The following is a 24,782-nucleotide window of genomic DNA, read 5'->3' on the forward strand; positions in this document are numbered from 1 at the left end:
GAATTGAAAAGTGATCTGATTACATGAGTGTTGCTGTATACTCTTAATTATTTATTGGGGGGCCCTGTATTTATTGTGGTTAACCTATTTATTGCTTCACTATATTTATTGGTCCACAGGACTTGTTGGTGTACAATATTTATTGGTGACAGTATTTATTGCCTCAGAATATTTAATTGCCTGTATAACCTGCACTGTTATTTATGTCCTTTATATTTATGATCACCCCTATTTATTGAATCTCCAGACAGTATTTATTTGATCTGCACTATTTAAAATTTGTATATTGTGATTGACTTATTTATTTTCTCCAATCAGCAACTAAGAGAAAAAGCAGATAAAGAAAGTTATTTTCATAATTTTTACGGTGTAGAGTCGTTTTTGGAACGGATGCACGCATGGTTATTGTTTGGGTATGTTGTATGCTTAGCACGGAGCCTGATTCCTGACCACTCGAGCCAAGCTACCACAGTGTGTCCGGAAGACCACCACCACCCCTTCTAGTGTGGGAGTGGGTTTTCCAACAGTCCCTATGACTTAGGTGCTATTACTTGCCAGCATACTATGCCCTGTTCAACAAATCAAAGATGTTCAAATGTGTGTCTCTGTGACATGGTGCAGGTGTAGTGATGTTGTCCCTCTTTGTCATCCACACAGGTAACCGCCTACCACAAGGGGAAGATCTGGAAGGACGCCGTCAAGGCCGTGCAAACGGTGGAGGGTCGCAGTCGGCGCCTGGCACAAGTGAGCAAGAGATGGCAGGACATCCGGTGCTGGACTCGGAGGATCGCCCGGGTCATGTTGAAGGATGAGTCTCCTCGCAAGCATGGCGGGTGCCGGCGCCTGACCCACCAGATGAAGCGTGTCCTGGCGGTGGTCTTCCCTGACCTGGATAGGCGGATACAGGAGTTACAGCAGCAGGAAAGGGGTAGGTACATGTGTGTTTGTTTTGTGTCGCCAGCTTTTGTAGCTGGTCAGTCGCCTGGATGCACTGCCAGGCTATATAGGTGCAGTGCATATCCTGTTCCCCCAAGTCAACCTGTGCTTGTCCTTCCTCCCATCCCCTCCTTGACATGTGTTATCTGGTCTGTGTGTTATCACTGTTGCACATGGTCATCTAGGCTGCCAGTTTATCAAGGTGCACACTGCTTTCAGCATCATGTATGGGGGTGGTCTGCCTGTGCCCTGTCCTGTTCAGTCATTTGGGGGTGCATTATTGTTGGCACTGATGCTGAGTCTCATCATAGGAGTGTGAGGGTTCAAATGAACAGACTTGCAGCATGCATTACCAATGTTGTGGCCTCAGACATGATGTGCATGAGTGGGATTTATGCATAGTGCAGGGACGGTTGCTCCTGTAACAGTCAGCTCATTCCAGGCCCATGGAGCAGTGTGCCCACTACAGTCCCCTGACACAGCCTGCCATCCTACTCATGTGTGTCATCCAACACTGTGCACATTCACTGTGGGTTCAGCATGGCTCTGCCTCTGTGGCCTTGTTCCCTGGCCTAGGTAGTATTTTTAACATGTGTGATACATTTGTCCACTGGACAGGGATACACCAGTTTGCTTGTGCATACTCACACTGGCCAGTGCCTGTGTGGCTATTCACAACAATCTGTTGATGTTTGTTTGTGAGCAATATGTTTTGGCAGCCCTACAAGGTGATGTCGTGTTGGAGCTAGTTTTCAAACACAGGTATTGTAACCCTGAATGAGAGGTGTCACTTCTTGATCGTTATCAGTCACATTGACTCAGGTATGGGTGGGTGTATGCGGGAGGGGCGTACATGTTCAACCCTCATGTTTCATAGCCAGTTCTGACTTGTGTGTGATGATTCGCAGTACAGAAAGTCATCGTGCAGTGCCCCCGTGATGTTGGCCAGTGCCTAATGTTCGTGCTTCATAGCCTGTGTCAGTTTTTAACAATCATGTATCCTGCTTGTACATTTTTGGCACCTGTGTGGTTCAGATGCTACACAGTTGTGACTTTGTGTGCTGACATCTGTGGGTACATTCTGGCTTGCCATGAGGGGGAACCCACAGTACAGCTAGGCTTTTTTGCTAAACTGTTGCAGGCTCATTAGCTTATGCATTGTCCTGGGTGTGGACATGTGTGCCACTCCAGTTGACACTCAGTAGGTCATATGTGTAGCCAACTGTGTGATCAGGTGACGGATAGCCATGTGACAAATGACATTATTCAAGTTGTTACTCAGAGAAAATTGTCCATTGGCACTCACTACACCTGTCAACATGTCTCAATGTTTCATATGCTTGACCTTGTTGTTTTGTTGTGAAGGTCAATAATGTGCCTGCATGACAGATGTCTCCCAAGGAAGTGCACAAGACACCACCTTTACACTTTACAGGGACACGCTCGCACATCTTAAAGTACGGCACAGTTTGAACATAACTTGTTTGTAGTTCATACATATACATGTTCCCACAGTGTGGTAGCATTTGGGTTAGCCCTTGGTTGTTGCTGATACCAACTTACGAGTGTCAAGTCATCCAGACGACCGTGGTGCCATGTATATGTACTTACTGATACGCCATTTCTGCCTACCAGTGGCTGATTTGAATGAGTCTGGCAGCTCCAACAATGACTGTGTACATGGAGTTTGGTGTGCTCATCCTTGTGTGACTTATGCTATACAGACACATGTGTGTTATGTTCACAGAGTGCCACATTCACACATGCTAGACATGTCCATTGTGTGAAGGGTTGTGATTCTCCAGGAGTCACAATGTATTTCGTTGGGGTGTCAAAAGTACTCACAGGTCTCGGAGTGTGGGGACACCTTCTGCATTGGCATGTGGTATTTTGCCTTGGGTGCGACAATACTGTTTGGTTCACAGTGCACAAGAGGTGGCATGCCTTCATAGTCTTGCTGTGCTCAAATGATCCCAGACACTAGCTTCTCGTGACCTTGGTATTTCTAGTTTTTTGCTGTTGTGTCCCAATTTTTATTGTTCCCAAGTGGCATGGTGGGTCATACAACTGGGGAGTGCAGGGCTTACATATGTGGGGAGTATCCTAGATGTTACTCATGATGCCTTTCCTGATATGCACTGTTGCCTATTTTGTTTGGACGCATGTGTCAGATGTATACAGGTGACTGATTTCTTCCTGTCTCTTCACCTTGCCCACAGCATCATCGGAGGACACCGAGGGAGACACCGGCACGGACATGGAGGAGGGATCGAGCACTGGTGCCACCAGTTCTGTGGAGTCGGCGGAATCAAGTGGCACGGAGGGCGAGGGGAGTGAGGCGGAGGACCTGCCCAGTACCAACACTGACTACGAGGCAGACGGGTCCGAGGCTGAGCTCCCAGGGGGGGCGGAGGCTGCTCCCACAGCTGAAAGCAGCAGTACATCTATGGCCGCCCCCTCCATTCCCATCAGCGCCCTCCCACTTGCTCGGGTCCCTTCTGTCCGTGCTAGGCCACAACGTGTCTCCTTCGTGCCAGGCACCGCACCCCCTGCCCCTGTCCCCCCTGCTGCCCTCACTGCCTAGTCTGTGAACATTCAGCGGCAGTTGCAAGTTGGGCAGACATCGATCCTGACTGTCCTCCATGGCCACACCAGACTGCTGACCCAGATGGTGTCGTACATGGAGGGCATGTCATCAGCGATGTCTGACCAACGGATGTTGCTGAGGTCCCTGGACTCGTCACTGACGGCAGCAGCGAGTCACCTGCAGCGCTGCCTCCCCCCCCTACCCCTGCCCCATCCACAAGTCCCACACCAATGCCTGTCCCAAGCACACCAAGACATCCACACACACGCAACCCACCAGACACAAGCAGCACACCACCACGTAAGGGCAAACGCACACCTCCTGACACGCACACTCAGGGGTAAGCAGGCACACCCATTTGGTCTGGGGCACACAGGCAGGCACGCAGCCACAGTCCTCGTCCACATGACTCACTCCCCAGTCCCTCCGATGTCACTCCCCTTGGCTCCCCTGCCCCAGATTCGGAGAAGGAGGCCTACTTTGCTGGGCTGGGCCTCAGCCCCACTACTTCACCTGGCCGGAAACGGTCAAGGCACTCCACGGGTACGGGAGTTAAGTCCCCCAGCCTGTCCACCACCTCCCCCAGTAGCGCTGCAACACATCCCTTCGACCCACCCCCCTACTTGGGGCCTGTTGTTTCTCCGGGTGCAGGGGAGACGCTTGAAGAACTGGCAGAAGTGTGCAGCGCCGAGCTCACCTCCACCTTTGGCGCTGCCACACCCCCTGTGGTGGAGTCGTCCGTCCCTGCACCCACCACACCTACCCTTCTCCCTCCTGTCCCTGCGGTGCCTGGTCCTTCCCCACATGATGCCCCCCCCCCAGTCGACGACACAGAGTCTTCTGTTGTGCAGACAAGCTAGGGGAGACGCATGGCCATGTGTCCCCCCCCAAGGACTGATGATATGGACTGGCCATTGGCCTTTGTGAATAGTCTCGTTTCCACATTATTATTTTCATGCTGAATAAAGCATTTTCTATTTTTGTTCGAAATGTCTTGTAAATCAGGTATTGATGTTGATGCTGATGCTACAGGAGTTGGGGTTGTGGGCATGTGTTATGTTTCAGTGAAATGTTGTAGTCTGCTGCTCATGGGGTGGAACCTGGTATCTGCGTGCCATCACAAGGTCTCTGCAAAGATTCTTTGTCGTTTATGCTCTTTGTGTTTGGAGACATTGTCCGAAGGAGTGTTCCTTCCTCTGTGGCACATGTCATCTTCCCTGCAGAGAGTTGCACAATATTTGTGTCGCCCTGTGTCTACATTTCCTTTGTTGGTGATGGATCCCTTCTACTCTGGCCATTACTGCTCTGCAATGTCTCCAGCTGCATCGTCTGTGCCATCCTTGGTACTCACTGTACTTGTGTATTGAGTATTTTGCCATGCCTTCATGGTGAATTTGTCCCTTTTCCGCACAATGCATGTGTGTAATCCCAGGCTAGCACACATATGGGACTTGTTCTGCTGGGTATTTGAACACCTGCCTGACAATTGTGGGCATTGTATGTGTAGGAACTCCACCCTATTCCTTCCATGAGAGACAACATCTTGGTGGCTGGTCCCGGCACCTGAACATTCCTATCAGTCCTGGGATGTGCGTGACAGTGTGTGTTCGCTTTGGCTCTCTTAGTTTAGTGGGCAGTGACATGAGTATACAGTCTTGTGGCATGATCTCAGTGTGTGTATTGTGCTGCATCTGCCAGGGGTGGGTATGCATGTGTTATTTGTCTTCACACCCACATGTGGTGTGTCATGCAGTGGGGGAAAGACATCCATCATCCTGGGAGTGGGACACTGCTGTCAGTGATGTGTTGTTATGGCACTATCATCATTGTCCAAAGTTAGGGATGCGTACATACACCCATGGAGTTGGGGTCATCTGATAATTATGTACACCCCCCCATATCCCTGTCCACTGCTGTTATTCCTCTGCACCCACCCCCATGTCTCTGTCCACTGCTGGTATTCCTCTGCACCCACCCCCATGTCTCTGTCCACTGCTGGGAGTCCTCTGCACCCACCCCCATGTCCCTGTCCACTGCTGGTATTCCTCTGCACCCACCCCCATGTCTCTGTCCACTGCTGGGAGTCCTCTGCACCCACCCCCATGTCCCTGTCCACTGCTGGTATTCCTCTGCACCCACCCCCATGTCTCTGTCCACTGCTGGGAGTCCTCTGCACCCACCCCCATCTCCCTGTCCACTGCTGGTATTCCTCTGCACCCACCCCCATGTCTCTGTCCACTGCTGGGAGTCCTCTGCACCCACCCACCCACCCACGTGCGCCCTTGCTGTGGTACACTGCTGTCCTGGGCATACTCCACCCCCAATTTATAGCTGGTGTGCTACACCAAGCCGTACACCTACATCCGTGGCGTGTGTACGCCTTGTATCCATCATGTAATGGGACTGTAGGGGTACGTGTGGTACGGCCCGTACCCACGCTCTGGGGGGCGTGGGTACGGGCCGTACCACCATTGTGGCGGTGACGTAGGGGTACGCGTGGTACGGCCCGTACCCACGCTCTGGGGGGCGTGGGTACGGGCCGTAACACCATTGTGGCGGTGACGTAGGGGTACGCGTGGTACAGCCCGTACCCACGCTCTGGAGGGCGTGGGTATGGGCCGTACCACCATTGCAGTGGTGATGTAGGGGTACGCGTGGTACGGCCCGTACCAACGCTCTGATGGGGCATGGGTACGGGCCGTACCACCATTGCAGTGGTGATGTAGGGGTACGCGTGGTATGGCCCGTACAAACGCTCTGATGGGGCGTGGGTACGGGCCGTACCACGCGTACCCCTATGTCACCGCCACAATGGTGGTACGGCCCGTACCCACGCCCCCCAGAGCGTGGGTACGGGCTGTCCCACCATTGCAGTGGTGATGTAGGGATATGCGTGTACGGACCGAACCCACGCTCTGGGGGCATGGGTACGGTCCGTACACGCGTACACCTACATCACCACTGCAATGGTGGTACGGCCCGTACCCACGCTCTGGGGGGCGTGGGTATGGGCCGTACCACCATTGTGGCGGTGACATAGGGGTACGCGTGGTACGGCCCGTACCCACGCTCTGGGGGGCATGGGTACGGGCCGTAACACCATTGTGGCGGTGACGTAGAGGTACGCGTGGTACGGCCCGTACCCACGCTCTGGGGGGCGTGGGTACGGGCCATACCACCATTGCAGTGGTGATGTAGGGGTACGCGTGTACGGACCGTACCCACGCTCTGGGGGCGTGGGTACGGTCCGTACACGCGTACACCTACATCACCACTGCAATGGTGGTACGCTCTGGGGGGCGTGGGTGCGTCCCGTACCACCATTGTGGTGGTGACGGGTACGCGTCCACTTCCGTTGTGGCGGGACGTGGGATTGGTGGACACGCCACCCGAAGTGACCAGACCATGGAGGTAATTAATGTGCAGGATATATTTGTTTTTGTTGGGGTGTGGGTTATGTTTCCTGCCCCTTGCACCCCCCCCCTTTGCCAATGGGGGTTGCTCTGACATTCTGCGGCGTCTGCGTCGGTTTCTGAACACGAGGTCGTAGGCTATGAGGGCCGGGATGACGCGTAGGTTGGGGTCCATCGCTGTCCATCGCGTACCGGTGCTCCTTGTTCGCGTCGTCCTCAATTTCCCGACAGTGTTTGTCTCCCGTAAAAAATGCTACGTGCGGAGTGACGTAGGCACGAATCGTACTTGCTGGTCCGTAAAACGCTGCCTGACTCCGTCCGGACGTCGCGTATGCGCCGTCCAGATTCAGATTTGTATGTATTTTTTTGCCGGTCGGTCTTTTCTACGACTCGTACGGAAATGGTATTTCTGTGCGAATCGTACTTGCGTGTTTGTAAGGTGTTTTTCCCGGGTACGAGTCGGACGGAGAAAACGCTCCTTACGACCATTTGTACCCGGGATTTACAGGATCGGAATCGGCACCAAAATATGTGGAAAATGTGATTTTTAAAACTAAAATTGAGGTTTGCACGGAATTCAGGTCAGGAATATTTTTTGGGGGATACACGCAAGCCATAAATCCCTGTATTCGCCCAGATGTCTAGTTTTGAGACATGTTTAGTTTTAAACAATGTATAAATTTGCTAGGTTTCGCTAGGTGCAGACAGAGCTAGGATTCAAAATCCAAAGCTTGGCACTTGGAAAAATAAGGGTCAGTTTTCACTTTAAAAATGTGGTGTGTCTACATTGCATTTTGGGACATTTCCTGCTGCAGGCACTAGGCCTACACACGCAAGTCAGCTACCGTTTTTATCAGGAGAATTGTGGAATACAGGGTGGGTAGAATTTTGTGGGCCAAGGCAGATTCAATAACTTTACATCCCAGTAGTAAGAGGAAAATGTGTTTAATTTTTTTTAAAGTTTAAGGTTTGCAAGGGATTCTGGGACATAGAACATGGAGAGAGACACAGAAGTGACCCCATACTGGATTTCACTTGGAGGCTCATTAGTATGTCGTAACGCTCGACACCGCCGAGCCTGCAGTGGCGACCACCACCACATCGTAACAACTTAAACCAACCGTCATATTACAATGGCGGGGGTTCCCAGCGGATGCAAAGTGCGTCTGCCGCTTTTGCGCCATCAGGCAATCATTCCAAATGCCAACTGGGCATAATTGGCCCCTAATATGTTGGAGGTGCCTAGCAGGCACCACCATCCATATTAGGATGGTGTAATTAGAAGACCTATCCATGGCGGCTTCACCGCCATGAAAAGGCTGGCGGGAATTGCTTTGGGGGTCTAGGGGTTAGAGGGGTGGGGGGCTGCACTTGGGGGCTACCTATGGTACCACCCTCATTGTCAACTACAAGGTGGCAGGCACAAAGAGGTGCATGCTACGTTGTGCATGGCAATGCAGACATGCCACTTTGGCTTTGCAGCGGGTGCTACTTACAGGAGATGTGCAAAACACACTGCTTGTAAAAGCTATATTTTGTTTAATAAATATTTGGCTTTCTTTTGTACCTATATTTATCTGTTTATATTTACCAAATGAATTGCGATAAACACAGTACACAATGAAACAAGTAGAAGATGCAGCTCAGTTTTTGGATCTGTGTTCCGCGGGTTCTTGGTGAACCTATAAGTCCTACATATCCCAAAAAAAGAAGGGTTCGGCGGATTCAAATGTTATATTATTTGGCATACTTTACATTACAGGTGAAAACATTGACACAATTGGCTATTTTCTTTTCAATATTAGTGCAATATTTTCTATAATCAAATGTAAATTTGTATATGAAATCATTAAAGGATTTAGACAAATGTCCCCATTACTTAATTCATAATTTTGTCTACTTTTCAGAAATGTCTAGTTTTGGGGGCTCCATTTTTGTGTTGAAAACCCATTCCTACCACAGAAAGATTTAAAAACTTCAAAGAAAATTTAAATTACTGTCAAAAGTTTACTTGCCCCTGAAATCAGAGATGATGAAGATTTTATCACCACAAGCACATTGTTGATGCCATTTACAGGAAACACAGCAGACCCTTTCGAATGTAGATATTTTTCATTTAAAAAGGCAAAAAATTAAAATATTTAGAAAATGTATGGGTACCTTCCAGGGGAATTAAAAAACCCTGCGTACCTTTCCAATACTGCGGTTGTTGGGAAAAAATGGAAAAAATTAACATTGATACCTTATGTGGACAAAAAGTTACAAGGGTCTAAGTGCGAAATAACACAAAAATAAAAAAAAGAAGGATGAGCACAGGGTGGTGGGGAAAGGCACTATTATATTTATGTATAAATATATACATATTTGTAAAAAAATTATGGCATTACTCAAACACGAATAAACTCCTTTTTTCAAAATCTAAAAATACTTTAAATAACAAAAATTTCGGAAAAATAAAGATGTTCAAATGCCTGATGCATATGCTACATATGAAAATATATTCAAAAGTATTGCCTAAAAAAGGAAAGGTTTGACTACTTTACCCATGACATAACAGTTTTCGGTCAGGTAGGTAAAATAGCTGCAGCGCTTTAGGGGAGGCATAGACTTATGGCCAGGCACCAACAAGCAAAAGACGTAGGGGGAGCACATACCGATGGGGGAGCAGAGCTCGATAGCTTGATGCTATATTTGTAAGCTCTCCTCTGACGTAGGGGGAGCACATACCGATGGGGGAGCGCAGCTCCTTAGAACACCGGCACCACAAGTGGTGAGTCGTCACCTCCTCAGCGCGGCCCCACAAGAACCCAGCAGGGGGCAAGGGGAAGGGCCCCCACAGTAACATCGAGGGGCGCCCCTCACCCCATGTCTTCCATCATGGCCTGGCGAGGCCCTGTCCGAGATCGGAGGCCTAGGATCGGCGCGCTGTGGACTCATGCTGCAGGAGGGGCCCACCTACCTGGCTGTACTCTGTGGGCCCCTTGTCTGGCGGCGCAGAGGGCGACCTGTATCAGACACAGCTGTGTGCGCTGCTGAGTCGCTGCGGAGGACGTCAGGGGATTCGACATTGAGCCGGTGAAGAGTCTGCCATTCTTCGGTCTTGGGCAGTGTTGTGCGTGGGTGCCTGATTTCCGCGTCAGACAGATGGACAGAGTCCCTGCGACAACCTGATCAGAATTGAACCTTCATCCCTTGCCGAAATCCTACCTGGTGACCAGAGGCCACCTGGGCGACGTGCTTGGTCTCTTGGCGGTGCCATTACTGGAGAGCTCCTGGGCGGTCACTTGAGACAAGACTGCTGGGCCACAGGGACACCAGGGTGGTGCCCTGCGGCTGAGTCCGGCATGAAGCTGCCACTAGTGGGCGACTGTTGCTCATCACTGCCGTGCCTTCCATCGGCCGCGGGGGCCCGGCCTAGTGGGACGATCCGACTGGCTGTCACCGGTCACCATGGGCAAAGATAAGCAAGGGGCGGCGGCACCCAAACAACCTACAATAGACCGCTACACCACCACCGCCAACCCTCACGGGGGAAGAGACCACGGAGGGTCTGTTGTTTGATACGGCGAAGCTGCTGGAGGCGATCCATCAATCACGGACTGCTCTCGAGGCCCAGATCGGGGCTGTGGGCCCGAAGGTGTCGTTCCTCCGCCAAGACCTGCGGAAAGCAGTTGACCGCATCACGGAAGCAGATACCAGGGTATAAATTGTCGAAGACTCCGTCGCGACGCTCCAGCTGAAAATAGACAAACGGGCCAAGCACTCGCAGGAACTGGCTGCGTGAGTGGAGGATGCCGAGGGGCGGACCAGCCGCAATAATCTTCACCTGGTTGGATTCCCGGAGGACTGTGAGGGGGCATCTATGGACAATTTCGTTTTGGGTTGGCTCACTGCTCTCCTACCCCCCGAAAACAGGCCCTCCTGCTTTGTGGTCGAGAGGGCCCACCGCGCCCTGGCTAAAAAAACGCCACCAGGGGAGCGCCCGAGGCCAGGGATCGCCCGCCTCCTTAACTATGCCGACCGAGACTCCGTTCTTTGCTACACCAGGCTACATAAAGAGAAGATGGTCTTCGACTCTCATCCCATCATGGTCTTCCCTGATTATACAAAGATGGTGCAGCAACAGCGTCAATCGTTTGTGGCTGCCAAGAGATGGCTACGCGAACTGAACGTATCCCACGCACTACTGTTCCCGGCTCGGCTGAAGGTGATGTACAAGGCAAAAACATTTTTCTTCGAAACTCCAGAAGAAGTCTTTACATGGACTGATGAGAGACGCTCTCTCAAACCTCATTCACCGCCCCCGTTGGACTTCGACTCTTCCCAGGGCTCTCATCGGAGTGGTCGACAGGGCAGAGCCACAACATCGAGATGCAACCGGTCCTTCTCGAATTGGCGCGCCCACTGAGCCAACAGGCACAGACGACTGAGACAATATGGGGCAAGTTGACTCATGATCATGATGATATCTTATTATTCACCATGCAGGGATGGGTTGAGATCCTTTTGGTGTTGTCCCACTTGAGAATGTCTTGGTAATCACTGAAGGGGTCTTCATTACTAGGCTTAGACGGTGACTGGACATGGCACGTCCTTCACGTTTTTGGTGATGTTGGGTGAGTTGGGAGGGAGGGATTCATTGGAGAAACCACTTGGGTCATCATGTTGGGGACCCAGGGAGGGATTCTACCGCGACAGATGCTCCAAATTCCTGGAAGTATGGGGGTGGGGGGTGGAGGGGGAATGGGGAAAGTTCATAAGCTGGTTCTGTATTTGTTCTTTGTTTCCGCACCACGCACGCACCTTATTTCCCCATCACGCGCACACTGTCCATTGTTTTCTGGAGACCCAAGAATGGCCCACATGACAGGTGATTCCCCCACCAGGAATGCTGAACATCATTGCCTGGAATGTGCGTGGCTTGCTTAAAGTCAAACGAGGCGCAGTTTTACATCAGGCTAAGCGCTATGCCGTAGATATTCTATTACTTCAGGAGACACATTTCCGAGACACTAAAGCCCCATGCCAGGCCCGCTATGGCTACGCTACAGTATATCACTCCGGTTTTACACGTGGGGCACTGCTATACTTATCCATCGTAGAGTGCTGCTCCAGATTACACAACACTGGTTAAACCCGAGGGGTCGCTTTACAGTGATCTCTGGTATATTGGCCGGCGAACAGCTTACAATAGGCAGCATATACGCCCCCCCCACCGCTAGGCCAGAGCTTTATAGATAAAATAACCAAACTTTGGGGTGATCTCCCGGGTGGCCTTATAGTATTAGGTGGCAATTGGAATAACATAATGGGTCCGCTGGATAGGTGCGAGCCCGACAACCTGACACGTCCCCTACTACATCCAAACTAGCACATACACTGGGCTGGGTGGACACATGGCGCGCCCTACACCCGTCAGAAACTGGGTTCAAATACATGTCGTCAGTACACCCTACCCTCTCGCGCCTAGATTACCTTTTCCTCCCCCGTTTTTACTTGCACAGGGTGGCACATACATCCCTAATGCCTCGCGGACTCTCAGATCATTCACCGACTCAACTCAAACTAGGTCTCCAGACCGGCAGGGCCCCTTATAGGTGGCGTATGCCCCCCAGGCTGCTTCATGACGAGGAATACAGGGAGAAGCTAAGTCAGGCAATCGCTGACTATTTCATATTTAGTTCAGACACATGCTCATCCCCAGTCATTCTATGTGAGGCGTTTAAGCCCGTGATCAGGGGGCCGACATACGTTATCGTACGGGGGAGAAGCGGCAGCGCTTGGCTCAGGTGCAAGACCTGAAACCCAGACAAGCAGAGCCCCAATCCCTCGTAGTGGAAGGCTCAGAACCCGCCGCCCGCCGGAACCTCCTACATGTGCAACAGTTGCTCCATGAGGTCCATACCGATTGCGCCAAAGACGCATGGCTGGCGACTTAGTATAGGATCTACCAGTGGGGGGACAAATCTAGCCAGATGCTACATAAGCTCTGTCAGGCTCGGGCAGCCCCGACGCAAGTACCCCTTCTGAGGTCTCGGGGTGGAGTCGCCTACACTTCCCCCGAGGACGTAGTACAGGCCTTTGCGGCTTTCTATGCGGCGTTATACGAGGAGCGTGAGGTCATTTAAGAACCTGTCAATATGTGAAGAAACTGGGAGGAAAAGAAGATAAATTCAGCCCATTAGGTTGAGATAAATCCCATCAGCCCACCGCTTTGGCGGAACATAATCATCTGGAAGTAAGGTGGATCAACTCAATGCATTGCACCCTATTTTAGGGGAACCATCACTGTGTATATGCAATGAGTTTGCAACCTTCCAGAGAAAGAATCTCAAGTATAGTGGTGCTGAGAAAGGTGTGAAATGCAGTTGTAGGAGAGTAGGGTCTGCTATCCTATGGTCACCCCAAATTTTTGCTTTTTGCTTCACTGGTTTTTGACATATTGAGGCTGTGGGCCTGCCAATCAGACCCCCAGCCTGCTGTTCTCTCTACTAAATTAAAACTATGCACCCTAGGTGCATAACCAATTGGAAGTGGATCACCCTGTCAGCCCCTGTACCAGTGTACACTAGGTACCCAGGGCATTGGTGTACCCAAGGCCTGCCAGGGGCTGAAGCATGTATTATGCCACCCCAGGCTTGGCCTAACAATTTGACACAACTGGCTGATCACTCAGCTGGGGTAAGTTGGTGTAATCACCTCTTACTTAGGTGTAGTATACCTATACCTAACCTTAAATGGGACACCTGGTAACCTATAAGTCACTCCTATGGCAGGCCTTAACAATCCTGAAGGCAGAGTGCTTGGTTCCATGTGAGATGGTGCTCTGGCATGAGCTGAGCCTGTCTGCAGTGGTCGGAACAACTTCCTTCTACTGTTTCCAGATATCGTCATACCATATACTCTTAAGTGCATTATGAACCTCGCGGTTAAATGCTATCTTTGGTTTGGCTTTATCAAAACATGTCGAGTAAGGTGTCATACGAATTGGAATACTAACCCCTCGCCAATTCTGGCGACGGGGTTAGCATTCCACCCTTCTAGAGGGACAAGACATGTACAGTACCTGAAACCCGGGTAAAATCAGACACAGCCTCAGCTCCACAAAATGGATGCTGCCACCACAGACACAAGTCTGCCCTCCTGCTGCTGGGAGTCCTTCCAGCTTGGGAGGTGTGGACAAAGGGTTTCCTGCCAGGGGAGGTGCATGCACCACCCCAGACAGGATTTTGTGTATTGGTCAGGTAGGGCTTGAAAGAAACCAGACATGCCTGTGGCTCACAAGGAGCCTCGGTGCATATGCCAGTTCAAACCGGTCCTGGGGCACACCAGTCCCGGGCCTGGGGCGAGCTGGACAAAGGATTGGGGGTGTAACCACCCCCCTTCCTGGTCCCACCCATAGGGAGGGACCTAGCAGGTAGTCCGGCCCCTAGAATCCGCTTAAAGGTAGGAGCTGTGTCCTAAGACTTCAGACATCCTGGAATCAACTTGAAACTAAGAAGAAGACGGGAACTTCGACATTCTGCTGCACAGAAGACTGAAGGAAATCTCCCCTGTGGTCAGGGAGTGACCACCTTGCTAACGCAAGCACCATCCAGCGAATCAACGTCTGCTTTGCCGCCGCCTCCCGCCGGAGCCCGAGCCCAGAGACTGACAAGACCTGGACCTCCAGACCTCTCACCGCCCGATCCACAGTCCCTGAAAAGAGGAGACCCGTGGAGGCACCGAGACACGTGGAGCCAGCCATCTTGAAACGACCACGACAAGCTGACAAGTGCAACAACCGAGGCTCCCTCCAAGTTGTGCTTTGGGATCTGAGAAGCCCAACCCTCGAGCAGCATCTGCACCAAAGGTGAGCCCTCCAGCATCTCCACGATCTGCGTGGGGCCCTTCTGCATTTTGCCACTCGACGCGCCTAACCGGTTGCTGGCCCGCTGGCTAGTAGCCATCTTGGCGACGAACTTCACGAAATACACCGCTGGTCTGGTTGCTCCAGACTGGCCCTTGCTCCCCTCCAAAGGAGCAGTCCTTCTGACCTTGCTGGTCAGAACCATCAGCTTATTTCATCTCCCACAACAATTGCTTTTGCCAAGGCTTGTTTGCTTCGATCAAGTCGCCGACACCGCCGACAGCGAGAGCCTGCGTGGGACAGCTCGTGAACCGACTCCTGGACATCGTCGACCTCCAGGGACCACGTGGCTGCAGAGACAAGCTACACCTTTCTTCCTGTTTGCACCCGACATTGCCTGGTACCCACCTGGTGCCACGCTGGTCACTGGCTAGTGACTGTGAACACTGTCCCCTCTGCTTACAGGTCTTCAACATCTCCGATCCACTCTTGGATCCACCGCATCTCTCCCGGACCGACCGCCTGCAGCATCTTTGTCTTCAGGCTCCACGGAACAGATAGAAGAAACCCGATGCACTTCGAGGCCTATGCACCCGCTTCCTGTGGGTGAGGTAAAGCTGGCACACCTGTGCCCAAGTGTAGTATTACATCTCTAGTGCCTGTGTTCCAAATCTTGAGTTCTTAGTCCATCCGGAAGATCCTCTTTGCAGTAACTTTGTACTTTTTACGCACCCATTGAAACCTATGGGAGCACGCGTGTGACTATTTGCTCTGCACACGCCACCCGTGGACCTCCTGGTCACTAACTGAAGTTAGCTCCTTGTAGGCCCAGCGATTCTAGAGGCCCTAGGCCTTTTCCCTTTTCTGTTCGTGGTACTTATACCACTATTTTAGTATATGGTTCGAGCGGCCACCAGGGCCTATCCATATAAAGTGCAACTTCTGTGTATTCTACTGTAATCTTGTTTGACGATTTGTGCTCCTGTGCTCATAAAGAGACTAGGGGTTACTTTGAGAAATAAATACATATATATTTTGAATATATATCTGTGTGGTGTCCTTTCATTGGTATAAAAGGGGGTTGCATTTGGTAAAACAGCTGGCTTAACACGCTTCACGAGTTTAGCCTCAAAGACTGCTTAGCCTACGCTACCACTAGGGCAGCTAGTCCGAAAAGGTTGACTTACAACCACACCATAAAGGTTGCTTGGCATGGTACAAGGTGATCACTTTAACTAGTGAGCATCATATACCAGGCCAACTTCTCACAGCAGTGCAAAACAGAAGAAAAGTGTGATCAAAATGGCTACTTGATAACACCACCCAACTTTATTCGGTGTCAAGAAAAGTGCCAAGATTAAAAAGGCATGTGGAAAACTGATAGTTTGAAAAAATAACTATCTTATAGCAATAGAGGTCGACATGTTTCAGCCAAAAGGTTACAGTTACCTGGCTTTCGTCAGGACCATTTATGGTGGAATGCTACTGCAGAAATGTGTATTTACAAAAAATACTTTAACAAGAACATCATCGTGACAATACCCTACCAAAATCAAACAGTCATTGATTTGTCCAGTTGTTTAAGGGATGTCAGTGTTCCTGAAAAGAAAAAATATGTGTTTATAATTTGTGAAATACAAATAATTCACTCTCAGTTTCAATACAACACTTTGCCTACATATCACAAAGGCTAATAGGTCCATAAATTCTGGATCTTTAAACATTAATTTTGAGAATAAATGCACTCACCCAGCATTATGTGGGAGTACGCCTCACCTCACCCGGCAACTGCTCGGTATTCTGAGGCCCCGCTCTGCATTAATTGTAAGAAAACACATCCTTAAAAATGTATATGTGATCCTTCTTTTGAAAATGTAAATAAAACTTCCTTGTTAACCCTACAGACAGACCAATGGCCTAAAAAAACAGAGACTCTTTTCAATGTGGATTACTTGACCTCAAGGTTTCAAACAAACAGTATTTGAAAACCACTCAAAAGCAAGCTCGTGATATAATGTACCTGCTATGCATCAAATAAAGTAAAAGAGGGGAACATGGTAAAATAAGTCTCCTGCTGAGCATTAGGAGGTAAAAAGAACCACAAAACCAAAAAGACAGGAAGCTCACCTATCCGTCGGTACCCCTCTCCTTGTCCAAGCCGAAGGGGAGGTATCGATGCCTTTGTCAGTGTCCCTTAAATAGTGATGCTAACTGGTTGAATTGTAGCACATGACAGGGGGACTAATTGCAAATAGACATGCTCAAGAGAGTAGTGTCACGAAAAACTCTTGTACTATTGGTACCAGCTAATCACATGTCTCGGATGGTAAAGAGACTCGCGTATTGGTTGAATTGTGGCACCTGATAGGCGACTGACTGCAAATGGACATGCTCAAAAGAGTAGTGTCAGGAACTCTTCAGGTTCTTTTCAGGAACACTGACATCCCTTAAACAACTGGACAAATCAATGACTGTTTGATTTTGGTAGGGTATTGTCACGATGATGTTCTTGTTAAAGTATTTTTTGTAAATACACATTTCTGCAGTAGCATTCCACCATAAATGGTCCTGACGAAAGCCAGGTAACTGTAACCTTTTGGCTGAAACATGTCGACCTCTATTGCTATAAGATAGTTATTTTTTCAAACTATCAGTTTTCCACATGCCTTTTTAATCTTGGCACTTTTCTTGACACCGAATAAAGTTGGGTGGTGTTATCAAGTAGCCATTTTTATCACACTTTTCTTCTGGTTTGCACTGCATTTCACACCTTTCTCAGCACCACTATACTTTGAGATTCTTTCTCTGGAAGGTTGCAAACTCATTGCATATACACAGTGATGGTTCCCCTAAAATAGGGTGCATTGCATTGAGTTGATCCACCTTACTCCCAAATGATTATGTTCTGCCAAAGCGGTGGGCTGATGGGATTTATCTCAACCTAGTGGGCTGAATTTATCTTCTTTTCTTTTACTCCCAGTTTCTTCACATATTGACCGGTTCTCTCCCTTTTTGCTGTTTGTGTAGTTGATGGGGGTTTGGAGTTTACCTGGTCGTTAAAAGATTATTCCCCTTAGACCCTCCATGAATGTATTTTGTCGTTAGTCATTTAAGAACCTCTCATTGATGCTTTCTTTGTAGACATCCCTCCCCGCCGCCTTTCGGACGAGCAAAGTGCTGCCTTAGAGGAACCCATCTCCTTGGATGAGTTGCAGTCGGCACTATCTAACACCCACCCGGGACGTACGCCGGGCCCAAACAGACCCCCCTGTGACTTCCTGCGGCCCCACATAACGACTCCAGGACCCCATCTACTCCAGGTGATACAAGACACCGCAGAGCAGCATATTCTCCCTTTGGATTGGAGACATGCGGAAGTCGTGGTGTTTCTTAAACCGGGTCGCCCACCAGAGGATCCCGGCTCATACCGCCCCATTTCATTATTAAATTTTGAGCCCAAGCTGCTAGGGAAGGTTCTGGCAGACCGCCTCCGTACGTGCATACAAGATCTGGTGCATCCTGACCAATCTGGTTTCATGCCACAGCGGTCCACCAGGCACAATATCAGGCGGACCCACAACGCCGTGGCGGAGGCCTACCGCTTGGAACGCCCCGCAGCAGTCCTGCTGGCTGACATCGACAAGGCGTTCGATTCATTGAGCTGGTCGGATCTCTTCAAACTCTTAGAAGCGGTTAACCTTGGTCCCCGCTTTAGGGCATTTGTGAAGCTACTATATACCGACTTCACGGCATTGGTTCGCGTGGCAGGCTACTGTTCGACCCCTTCCCCATTCGCAGGGGTACTAGGCAGGGCTGCCCACTCTCCCCGCTCTTGTTCGCACTGGCCATAGAGCCGTTAGCCGCATGGGTCCGCCGGGACTCTGTCCTACGGTGTCTGGACTGGTCTCCGGAGTGCTCAGGTAGGATCACAGAAGACGCCTTGTTCTTTATGTCGAATCCATGGGTATCCGGGCCGAGGGTGTTGCAGATCCTATGGATTTTCAGGGAAACCTCCGGGCTTTACGCTAACCCATCCAAGTCCATCCTGTTTCCTATCTGCGGAGACCAGCGGTCTCAGGCTTGGGCCTCACAGCTGATCCGAGTTTCCGGCATCTCGGAGTGCATATTACGTGGTGCCCTACTGAAGCCTGGGCCTGCAATATCGCCCCGCTGCTTCCTACAGCTCGGGACGAGACGACGGTGTGGTCTCAACTTTCCCTCTCGTTATACGGGAGAGCAGCCATTTTCAAAATGGTATCTTTGCCTCGCCTACTCTATCGGCTGCAAAACTACCCCTCTCCAATTCCTCCGGCGTGGTTTCGTCAAATCAATGCATTATTGAATAGGTTTCTCAGGGGGGGCGGTGTGGTTCGGGTGGCGTTGGCCACGTGTGTCCAATCTACGTACTGTGGCGGGATAGCGGCGGCCGATGTCCAGGCATTTTATTGGGCATCACATCTTCTCGTGATAAACGAATGGGGGTATGGCTCCCAGACTGACCCAGCCTATCCGGTGGAACGTCTTTTCCTGGCTGAAACACCGCTGCTTCACTTCCTGTACAGCTCCTCGTCACTGGCAGAGCTTCCTCCGTCATGTAGGACCGTTATTCAGCTCTGGAGGTGAGTGGTCAGACAAATGGGATGGTGGGGCAGGCTGACCGGTGCAACACCCCTGTGGCAGGGCTCACACCTCCGGCCGGTCTCAACACTAGGGGGGGTTCAGTCGGGGGGGATGATATAGGGATCTCCACGTTGGGTGACATAATGCGGGGGTCCACTCTCAAATCTTTTCAGAGGCTACAGGAAGATTTTGACCTCCACAAAACACAGTTCCACAAATACCTGCAGCTCCGACACGCTGTGTACCCTCTAATAAGGGGCCTCACAACTCTTCCAGAGTTTCACCCGCTGGAGGGTCGGCTACTTATGGGGGATCTAGGTGCGCACAAAATCAGACAGATTTATCAAACGATCACCATGCACTCCACCACCACTCTACACCGGTCTCGAGCGGCGTGGGAGGTGGACGTACCCACACTCACAGATGACTGGGCAGAGGCGTTGACCAGTCCCTGTCATTCAGCTGTCTCCGCAGGATATATTACACGCCCCTACGCCTATATAGAATGGGGGCTATTCAATCCCCTGTGTGTCTCTGATGCGGTTCAGAGGAGGGGTCCTTCCTTCTTACAGTGTGGAGCTGTGTGGCACTGCAACACTTCTGGTCACGCATACGGTTCTGTTTGGGGAGGGTGTTGGTATGGCACATTCCTGCAGACCCCAGGCTGATTCTTCTGCACTGCACTGAGGACATAGGGGGGGGAACAGATATAAACGACATTTATTGTTCCTGGGACTCACACTGGCCAAATGTTACATTGCTCAACACTGGAAAGCAATATCCCCGCCCAGTATAGGTACCTGAAAAAAAAGCAATGGACAGATGCATGTCAGCTGAAGTTGCAGTCTTTCAGGCACGTGGCTGCCCACAGAAACATAAGAAGATTTGGGCGCGTTGGGCCACATACAGAAGCATTGACTTGTCACTTCTGGGGCCCACAATATCCAGAGACCCAATAGACAGACTGGTAGTGAGCAACTCACCGGTTTAGGGAAAGGGGGTTGTGCAGGGGTAAAAGGGCAACTTTGCATTATGTTAATGTGCAGTTATTTATAGGGTGTTCGGTGCGTGGGCGGGGGGGGGGGGTATTGGATCTCATGTTCTGCAGACCTGCCATGGGGATGTTAAATGGTGCCGTGCACTTGTACAATATGACTCTCACATGTTTGATGCTCACCGGGCTTCGCCCAATCGGCACCTTGAAAAATCAATAAAAATTTGTAGATAAAAAATATAAAGAATACTTGGGAGCCAGTATGGACTTTAACTGGTGAAGTAATATCGAGCTCCATGGTGACAAATATCTATTCTTCTTGAGAATTAATGCAACGGTGTTACCAGGTGAGTTCAGCAGTGTGCCCTTTTAATGCAAAAATATAAAAATGTGCTGTGCTATAGTCTGATTACTTAACAGATTATCCAAATGAGATTTCAGAGCCTAAAATAGTTAATTTCCCATCTATTAGTTTAAATTGCATTTATTTTTCATTTAACATGTGTCTGCTATTTTATATGTGCTGCAACAGTGAAAAATAAAAAAAATTGTTACAGAAGATGTTGCTCTTTTTTGACCCCACTTATTGACCCTGCCTCCATGACACTCAGGATCGCAGTTCAGACACTTTATGTAAATGAAGACAGTCTGTAAGTGTGCAAATAGAACAAAATCGTGCTTCTAGACCATCTTCGTTTACAAATAGTTGAAGATGCATTTGCACACCTCTGGGAATTCAGCCCCCCAGGGGGCCCCTCCCAACAATTTGAAGACCTCTGCCTTACTCCCACATTTCATGCTTCCCTGATTTCACCAGAACCAACATTCCACTATGTTAGCAAAACATCAAGTAACAAGTGCCATTAACACCTACTGCATTACCGTTAGCAAAGGTTTGCACTTGATTATAGTGGCCAAAACAAAATGGAAATGTTAGGGCAAGTTGATACCCTTACATGGGAAGAAAAAAAAGCCTCCGCGATCTGGTTCGAGCTTAATAAACCTCAACTGGCTTGAATGATTTTACTAATGGCAAGAGAGGTAGAAATACCGTTGATTCAGCTTTATGAAATAATTTTGACAGGATGGCTTTTCATTGTTGTAAATCTTGTTAAAGACTAGCTGGTATTGTCGACACCCTTGCCAAATACTTTTCAAGGGCATACATAGCCATTTGACCCTCTAAAAATAACTTTTGTTTCGTTACCATAAATACAAGCACAAAAGAAGGAAAAAATACTACAACTGGAGTGGAAAGTGCATTTGGAATTGCTCATCTTCCACCAACATTCAGATCACGGAGGTACGAGACCCCCCCGCACCCCAACACATACCACATTATGCGACTAAACTGCTTTTTAATCATAAGGCATGCAAAAGTTTTAGAAATGTAATTTCCCAAAGTAAATAAAAGGGCGCCAGAGTGGGGTACTTTATTTTCAGGATGGTGGCGGTTATGCGTTATTGCAAAATTAATACAGAACTGCAAAGCTTTAAGAAACTTGTGTTTTACCATTACATTGCTGTTGATAACAATAAATACATGACCTCAAGTAAGGTCTGTAATCTAACATTGGTGACATCTTGCAAGATAAAGAAATTCTTAACTTTAAAATCGCTGTGTGGCTGAATTACAATAATAGATATGCATTGACAAAATACAAATAGGGCTCTATAGTTTTAGTGTGTTAAATTGTTGTGAGGTTTCTCATAACCTACATAAATACAGCAACGCAGCAGCAAACATGTTTAGAAAACGTATGGGACCTCACACCTGGCAGGGATGTTTTACACACTATCGAAGCCTTACTTCTTGGCTTTAGTTTTGGAATAATTTGGACATTTGAATGCCCTAAAATTGTCCACAAATAGCTCAAATGAAGCACTAATAACAACATAAAAACTAAGCAGAGCTAGACTCACATGAAGGTGGGTCCGGTTTGTCGAGGCTTGGAAGATCATGGTGTGAAAGCTGCTCTCCTTCCTGAGGTTCACAGTCACCACTTCTTTGATTAGATGAAGAAGGTTCATCTCCGGAGTCTGCCATCCTACCCACTGAAGAAAATGTATTAAAAATGCAGATTAGGAAGAGTTAAGGGGAAAACACACACTCAAAACACAAAAGGAGAGGGGGAGAGTACACCATCACATGTCCTCCCACAGTAAAGAGGGCGCTTCTACAATGCTATTTTGAAGAACGATTTTTATTGGTTTTAATACAACAGCAGCAGCCACATCAGTTTCAATATTTACAATACAACAGCAGTATAACATTCAGAGTGTAGACAAGAGTAGTGAAACTCGCACAAGGTAAGTTTGTCAAAAGAAGTTTATTTCAGTCCATCAATCAGACAACGCAGCAGCCGGTCAACTGTCAGACCAACACTACGCACACAGAATAGGTTTAAACACAAACCTTTTATTACACAGCTAGTATTCTAACCTTCCCTCGTGGAGTCCCTCACGAGAGCCTCCACAAGGGGAAAAGGAAGAAACACTACACATCTCCTCCTTTACAAAAAAATAAAAAATATATAAACAAAAACAAAAGTTAGTCGTTTTGCGTTTTATTAACTTTATTCGACAATGAGTCATAAAAGTATCACAATATACATAAAACATGTTACAAATCATAAAAACAAATTGATAAATAGCTAGAATTGTAAAAAACAATTAAACTACATGTAATTAATGTCGAGTACATTTATTTTTCTTTTTTTTTTTAAAGGGGATGGAGAAAAGATCACCATAACTCAATTAATTATACCTGGGACAAGCCTCCATATCCTGATACTATTTGAATATCAAATACCTAGCGGTCTTCCTTAACTCGAATTAACCATGCCCATTTCAGGAATTTTGCCATGGCCAATGCAATTGGGATGCTAGAATCAGTACATAGTATTCTTAATGCCTCTTCATGTTTCCGTAAGCCAATAAGGCGGCATATTGGTTTAACCCATTTATTTCTTGGGGCTGCATATAATGGGCAAAAAACAAGAAATGACTCATCGACTCTATCTTATCCTTACATTTAGGGCATTTATCGTCATCAATCCCCACCCATCTAGACGTAAATGCCCTAATGGGAAGGGTTCCTATCCTAAATTGAAAATAAAGCTTCCGATCTAATGGTTTCTCTATTATATCCCAGTAGGGTTCCAATAGTGGGTAAGATTTAAATTCGAGGAAACGCTCCGTGAGGTGGGCAGAAACATTAACATAACACTTTTCGGTGATAATCATCTCCCAATATATCTTCTTGATTTCTGCCTTAGAGGGGAAAACAGTGTTAATCGGATCAACCCACAGATCCCTCAACCCCATTCTCCCTAGAAGAGATCCAATTGATTTCAGCCACTTAATTTTATGAAAGCTATCCTTCTCAATTACTTCCTTGAGGCCCCTTGCATAATGATACAGTTCCTCCGTGGTCCATAGCCTACGCCAGTATAATACTGGTCGCAGCATGGCAAGATCATACACAGTCTTCTTACCAAGATCACAAAACAAGGGAACTAAAGGGGTGCTTTGGGGGACACAAGTAACTTTCCTCAAAAACTCATTTTCTAAGGTAGTCAACTGCTTGATATTAGAAAACCCCCACAACTCAGCACCATATAGAACAGAACCCAAAACTTTCATCCCATAGATCTCTAGAACTGATCTAATTGGTTTAGTAAAGGAAGACTTGAATCTTTTGAGTAATACGCCTGCTTGTTGTTTAAACTTCAATATGCTTTTGTCTAGCTGCATATTCCAGCTCATATCACTCTGAAGGTTGACCCCTAAATAGGTGAAGGCTTCAACCCGCTCTAGCCGACAATTGCCCATATATATACTTCCTTTGAACCGTTTTATTTGCTTTTGGCATCTAGGTTCAGTAAGGACCATAAATTTTGTTTTTGCACTATTCATTTCTAGCCCTCGCATGTCACAAAAGTCCATAAAACGCTGAAGTGCCTTCTGAAGACCACTTGGGGTTTTAGAAATTATTAGAGTGTCGTCCGCGAACATAAGGACCGGGACACACTCACCTGCCATCACAGGGGCATCAGTTGGAACCAGGGAGAGGTATTTAGCCACTCCATTTATAAAAAGTGAGAACAGGTAGGCGCCATAACGCATCCCTGTCTCACACCCCTCCCTACTGAAAAAGCATCTGTAACTTCACCCTGCCTGCCCCATCTAACTCTTGAATAAGTGTCCTCATGAAGGCGAACAATCAAAGTTAGCAATTCCAATGGCATACCTAAATCCTCCAATGCTTGCCAAAGCTTCCCTCGCAGGACAAGATCGAATGCTGCCCTTAGATCTACAAAAACTGCGTATAACGCACCTTTTCCCAAGACCACAACACGCCAGTATAAGACAATAAATCTA

The 24,782-nt window shown here is 48.6% G+C and overlaps 1 protein-coding gene across 6 annotated transcripts in view; it reads right to left on the reverse strand.

The window, feature by feature from the left end:
- TCP11 (t-complex 11) overlaps positions 1 to 24,782 on the reverse strand; it is a 679,396-nt gene that overhangs the window by 592,301 nt on the left and 62,313 nt on the right. For 5 of the 6 annotated variants that reach the window (XM_085645656.1, XM_085645672.1, XM_085645665.1 and 2 more), the window contains exon 2: positions 22,323 to 22,454. In XM_085645656.1, coding sequence (XP_085501782.1) covers positions 22,323 to 22,446 — 124 coding nt within the window. In that variant the 5' untranslated portion in view covers positions 22,447 to 22,454. Of the gene's footprint in view, positions 1 to 16,534; positions 16,599 to 22,322; positions 22,457 to 24,782 lie in introns of those variants that run through there. The other variant, XM_085645689.1, reaches the window with a different exon arrangement.

Source organism: Triturus cristatus, chromosome 1_1 (assembly GCF_964204655.1).
Source record: "Triturus cristatus chromosome 1_1, aTriCri1.1, whole genome shotgun sequence".
Classification (NCBI taxonomy): domain Eukaryota; kingdom Metazoa; phylum Chordata; class Amphibia; order Caudata; family Salamandridae; genus Triturus; species Triturus cristatus.